The 3,461-nt window shown below is 28.1% G+C and overlaps 1 protein-coding gene across 1 annotated transcript in view; it reads right to left on the reverse strand.

Moving 5' to 3' along the window:
• The window catches only part of LOC108694575 (RIB43A-like with coiled-coils protein 2), a 7,434-nt gene extending 7,256 nt beyond the window's left edge, over positions 1-178 (reverse strand). The window contains exon 1 of the mRNA XM_018204143.1: positions 53-178. Coding sequence (XP_018059632.1) covers positions 53-178 — 126 coding nt within the window. The remainder of the gene's footprint in view (positions 1-52) is intronic.
• Between the last annotated feature and the right edge of the window lie 3,283 nt (positions 179-3,461).

The raw sequence follows: 3,461 nt of genomic DNA on the forward strand, positions 1-3,461 counted from the left end.
AATTCGATTGAAATAAAATGAATTGTTGATAAAATCAGAACCGAATTCCTACCCCAATTTTTCTAATGCGAGGATTAAAGATGCGTAATTTCCTCGCTTCTTCGGTTTGTCGTTTGCGTTCTATAGACGCGGCGAGCTTGAGATCCTCCGGAGTAGCGCGGTGTTGAAATTTAAACATTTTGGATATTTTTTGAGGTAAAATCTAAAAGGTGTGGTTTCTTTTTATGGTGGCGAGATGACACGTGTGAGACCGAAAACGTGAATCTATCCGGACTTTTCAGCCTGGAATCGAAATCGAAACTGAAGTGTCTGAAATTTCGCTGTCGAGTTTTGTTACCATGGAGAGTTTTAGGGTTGTACATAGAGTCGATAAATTCCAACTGCACAGTATTCATTAAGGGGAGCGACAAAAGCGCCGTGTATTGCAGCACACACATTTTGTCCAATTAAGATTCAAAATTAATTAGTATAGCGAAATATCCGATCGAACGGAATTAATTGTTATTTTAGGAGAGAAAACTGGACTATAACGAGTTTATGAAGTGAAGCGCAAAATACTCGATAATATAATCAATACATCAATTTTATCATAATTTTATATAGGACATATTACAGAATCGACAAATGCCAATGATACTTCGAAGGAATCATTAAAAAAATGTATTGTAAATGATATATATAAGGTAAATCATATAAAGTTTGATGATAAAAAATATGGAAGACTGGATATTGAAAAACGTTTTATACAGAAGTGGAATAATTTTGAGAAGAATGTATTTTAGTTACGTTATTTTCTTTCTAGATGGAGACAGCAAAAAAAATACGAAGATCACTTTTATTTTTTAAAATGGAATTGATGAATTGATTGGTATAGAGAAAACACATAATTGCTTACTTAAAAAATTATACATATTGCATTTTTTTAAAGCAATTATGTATTTTTTTTACACCAATTGATTTATCTCATTATTCTGTTTAAAAAAGTATTAAAAGAATATTTACAATTATTAGAAAATTTAATAATTTACGTGATAATTAAAATTTTATGCTATTATGTATTAGAATGAAGTATAAAATATTTCGTAAACTGTAAGTTCTTTATATCTCTATCTTAATACTTTTATATACAGAATAAAGGAATTATTTTATGTAAAAAAATCATATATTTCCATTTAAAAAAAGATGGCTTTCATATCCTTTTGGCACCTTCATCTAAAAAGAATAACATGACCAAAATACGTCCCTCGAAATCATTCTATTTTGAAATGTTTTTCTGCATCTCCTATTTTTTGAATTATTGACTTGTCATATTTTACGCTGGCCACTTTATATACAAAATATTTTATGTAGGTGTAACTTCAGAAATGAATTCAGGATATAAAAATAACATAAAAAATTCATAATAAACATTTGTTCAACCTGTGAACTTATACTTGACGTAGCTGATTCTGTCTAGATATTTATTATCAATTTAAGTTAAAGTGTTGACTATTAATTAAAGACAGAAATATGTCAAGATGTTGTATTAGTTCGGTTTATAACGAGAATTAATAAATCACAAAATCACATAATTCGGAAATAAGGTCAGATAATAAGTATATTTGTATAAATTTTTTGTCATTTTTGTGTTATTTATTTCTGAAATTATGCTCACATGTTATGAGAGAAAAACATCGTGTATATAAATGTAAATAATTTTTTAAAATCACTCCACAAAAGCGCTTCAAGCTTCGACAACGTGAGTTTAAAAGTTAAAAAAAAATTCGCCTCTGCGAATGTATCATTTTTTGGATTTATTAAATTCCTCTTCCTTTGGCGCTTCTTTTTGACGATTTTTTTTCAGTCATTTTTTCCCCCTATATTCGTTCATAATTATTGTATGATCAATACACGGTGATTTGAATGTTGCTGTCGCGCGAGTTCGACCACACCAATTATCAATCCGACAGAATAAAATAAAATAAAGAGAATTGATAATTATTCAGCTGTTAAAGAGACATCCGTATGCGTGTGTCACGTGAGGAGCAGCTGTCGATGATATAAACATATATACGGTATCATTATCTGTTGATTTCGTGAAATCCATCTTACTCTCTTCCGTTATGCGCAGGCTACGTCGATTCAATTTGTCATTATATTATTGTAGTGACATGCACGATAAGCAAGGAAAGAGAGGACGTCGATTAAACATTTTAATTGGGTTAGCCATATCTCTGCCTTTGATAAAACGCCTCGCAGCTCTCACGAGGCCAGAAGCCGTGAGGTCGTATAACCTCTGTGGCAGTTATTTGCTTAGAAAGAGCGAAGCGGACGGTAGAATCTTTTTTTTATAATTAGTAATTCCTGATTAAGTATCGATCGAACTGCGTCATATCTACCTAGTGGAAATATTTTGACTCTGCAAAAGTTCGATCAATTGGGTCACTAGAGAAAATTTATTTAATTGATAATTCTACATATTATTACATTGTTAAATTCATAACGTCAAATTGTATTCAATTTGAATCATTTTTAATCATTTTTATACATCGCCATTGCTTTTACTCAAAATATGTCGGTTCATATAATTATTATTATATTATATTTATAATTTAACTAAAACAATGGAGAGCTAATCAATTTAATTAAAAAAAAAATATATTAATTTGACCTACATTCAGTTTATTGTTTACTAAATGCACGTATTAATATGAATGTTGTTTATTTTGAAACTAAACAATTAAATCATATAGATGAATTGGTTTATATTTTGATACTCATGAAGATTAAAAATAATAAAATATTATTTGACCTAAAAGGAATTAGGTTACTATTATTCCTTTGGTATCCAACAGTGTATAAGAATTAATTTTTTAATAAATTTTTATCGTTTTGTTCTTTTAAACTTAATAGCGATTTTTGTTTTTATATGTTTTTCTAGAAAAGATATATAGCGCATGATTTCTAAAGTCTTTAAATCTATAATTCAAAATGTCAAAATTTAATATATTACAATAGACATCTTTAAATCATAAAATAAAATGCAAGATGTTTGCTATATATGTTAACATATTTATCGAGATAGATGGCTTAATAAACTTGTTTATTCATGGCATAAATGAAAGAATTAAAAAAAATATTGGTAGAATAACATGATTATAATAATAAAACTATTAAAAAAAAATAACGCGATTGCGATTTCAGACTACAGTACACATTATTTGCAAGCTGAAGAAACTGAGTTAAAAAAGAATAACAATGGTAAATGTTACAGTATTAGTGAATATTAGTGTTTTATCTTTCTTTAGTCGCGCATAATATGTTTTCCAAGCAGAACAACAGGTCACGATAAAATGAAGTTAAAATGAAATTAAAATGAATTGTGAAATGACTTTTAATAATCATTTTGAAGCCATTTTGATCATAATGACTTTTTGTTCTGCTTAAGTGATATATATATGAATATATATATATATATATAT

The sequence above is a fragment of the Atta colombica genome, unplaced genomic scaffold (assembly GCF_001594045.1).
Source record: "Atta colombica isolate Treedump-2 unplaced genomic scaffold, Acol1.0 scaffold120, whole genome shotgun sequence".
Lineage (NCBI taxonomy): Eukaryota > Metazoa > Arthropoda > Insecta > Hymenoptera > Formicidae > Atta > Atta colombica.